At 34.0% G+C, this 2,629-nt stretch overlaps 1 protein-coding gene across 1 annotated transcript; it reads left to right on the top strand.

The window, feature by feature from the left end:
• The first annotated feature begins 224 nt into the window (after nucleotides 1–224).
• LOC309712829 (uncharacterized protein) lies at nucleotides 225–1,910 on the top strand. Its single transcript, XM_082543961.1, has 6 exons — nucleotides 225–282; nucleotides 394–720; nucleotides 917–1,261; nucleotides 1,359–1,484; nucleotides 1,611–1,666; nucleotides 1,753–1,910. Exons 1-6 carry the CDS (start codon nucleotides 240–242, stop codon nucleotides 1,885–1,887), a joined length of 1,032 nt encoding a protein of 343 aa, XP_082400087.1. The 5' UTR covers nucleotides 225–239; the 3' UTR covers nucleotides 1,888–1,910.
• Nucleotides 1,911–2,629: the final 719 nt, after the last annotated feature.

The following is a 2,629-nucleotide window of genomic DNA, read 5'->3' as shown; positions in this document are numbered from 1 at the left end:
ACATTTTTTGGGAAAGAAATTTACTTCATCAATGAAATAATGTGCAAATGAACAAGGAAGAGATGATTTAGCCCTCAGAAGCCTGGAAGATAGCAATGTGACAGGAAGTGCCCTTGAATCTATATTCTGTGATAACCAATCAGATTCATCTGACACATGTGACATAAAAGGTTTGTGCTAAAATACCTCCTACACTGACTGAAATACCTACAAGCTCCCTAAAAAGCAATGTTGCCAAGATGATTGTGATATGGGTCGCACTGCTTGCTATTCATCAAGCATGTAAGTGTTTTTATATTCTGGATGTTTTTTCCATACATGTATTCTGTTAGCATGGTGGTTTCCTGTATTATTGTGACTTAATGGTTTAGATTTTGTTTTCTTTCAAATTAGATACACTTATTCCAGTAACTACAGTTCAACTCGGTGAACCTGCAACTTTGCTGTGTGACCTGCCTAAGACCGAGTACAGGCGTAGAGTCGACTGGTACAAGCAGAGTCCTGGAGACTCTCTGCAAAGGATTTGGACAGTGAAGGATTCTGCAGAACCTGCCTTTGCACCTGAGTTCAAAAACTCAAAATGGGATGTTAATTATGACAAGAATCTGACCAACCTGACCATTTTGAGGACAAGACAAGAGGACGAGGGAATGTATCACTGTGGATTCACAGCGTGGCTCCAAGATACCAAATGGACTGCGACATATTTGTTAGTAAAAGGTAATAATGTGATTCTTCTATAAAAGTTTGCTTCAGCAGCTAAAATTGAATACTACAGAAAATAATTTATGAATGAGCATGTTTTGAAAACATTACATTTACATGTAAGATACGTTTGGTCGTTTTTGAAAACTCAAACTATTTGTCTTTTAGTTTATTTTATAATCACATTTATTAATATATTTATATTACACAGGAAACACCCAGAAAACATCGAAATATTCTGTTGTTCAAAAGAAGATAGCAACTCCAGGAGGCTCAGTCACTCTTCATTGTTCACTCCTCTCTAATTTTGATAACAAGACATGTTCCAGAGGTCTCAGTATGTTCTGGTTTAGAGAAGGATCAAATCCATCTCATCCTAGCATCATCTACACTGATGGAAACAGACATCATGAATGTGGGAATAGCTCTGCGACTCAGCAGAGTTGTGTTTATCAGTTCAATAAAAGTATTAGCTCCTCAGAAGAAGGGACTTACTATTGTGCTGTGGCCACATGTGGGAAGATATTGTTTGGAAAAGGAACTAAATTGCAAATAGGTATGATTTTATTTATAAAAATAAACCATGAGATATAGGATTCCTTATTATTGTCAGAATTACTAATTGTTTCTCTTGATTGTTTCTGGTTTTCTAGAGCAAAGAAGAGGTTCTGAATTTTCTGCACTGGTGATAGCATTAGCCTGCTTGGCCATTTCTGTGATTGTCAATATTATTTTGATCTGTTGCCGAAGCCCAAGAGCATCATGCGAACAATTTAAAAGTAAGTGTTGTTGTAGGAGCACTAAAGTTTTCCTTTAATGTGAGAAAAACTAAATACTCCTTTAATTTAAAATTCTAAATCAGACAAAATAGATAATATTCCTATTTTTGTCACTGTAACACACAGAGAAAAGCTCTTCACAAGCAAGGCAAAGTGATTTATGCCAAACAGTGGACAACAGTGTAAGTACTATGACCAAATCTTTTTTTTTTTTACTTTATTAAAATGATTCTATGAGGTAATTTTTTTTTTTTATTATTTTGTATAGGCTGAAAGTGGACATGATCTAAACTATGCTGCTCTACACTTCTCTGGAAGGAAAGCTACATCTACAAGAGGAAAGAAGAAGAATGAACTGGAAACTGAAGAAAGTGTTTATTCTCAAGTTAAATGCAAAATGTAAAAGTGTATCTATGAGTGTCTCTGGGCTGGTTTATAGTAATCTTTATCTAAAAGTAAACTAATATGAAAACTGAAAACAAGATGTTTCCTGCTTGTTTGTCTTAATTATTTATGTATAATATTATGAGTTATTAAAGGAGTGGTATGATGTAGTATATTATGATGATTTCATCACACTGATTGTGAATTACTTCAAATTAACCCTTTAAGACCTACCATAGAACCAAGGCCGCCAGAGCTTATATTATATTTTTACATGCTGTAGTGCCATTTTTGCGAGCATTTCAAGTTGCTATACATCAATACAACTGTTATAGCCCATATTTTAATAATATGTATGCATTAAGGCAAGGCAAGGCAAGGCAAGGCAAGTTTATTTGTATAGCACAATTCAACAACAAGGTGATTCAAAGTGCTTTACAGAGACATTAGAAACAAGAACAAATAAAAAGCATGATTTAAAACTGATTAAAACAAGCAAATAAACTAACTAACTAATTAACAAACAAACAAACAAACAAACAAACAAAACAGTATATAAAATCAAAACAGATAAAATCAGAACAGTAGATAAAATCAGTAGTTAAATGTAAGTTTTGAAATTTAAGCTTAAAGTGTGGATTTGGTGCTTTATTCAAATGCAGCTGAGAACAGGTGAGTCTTCAACCTGGATTTAAATAAACTGAGTGTTTCAGCTGATCTGAGGCTTTCTGGGAGTTTGTTCCAGATATAAGGAGCATAAA

This window comes from Aulonocara stuartgranti (genome assembly GCF_965226115.1).
Source record: "Aulonocara stuartgranti genome assembly, chromosome: 2".
Taxonomy (NCBI): domain Eukaryota; kingdom Metazoa; phylum Chordata; class Actinopteri; order Cichliformes; family Cichlidae; genus Aulonocara; species Aulonocara stuartgranti.
This window is presented reverse-complemented; position numbering and strand designations above follow the sequence as displayed.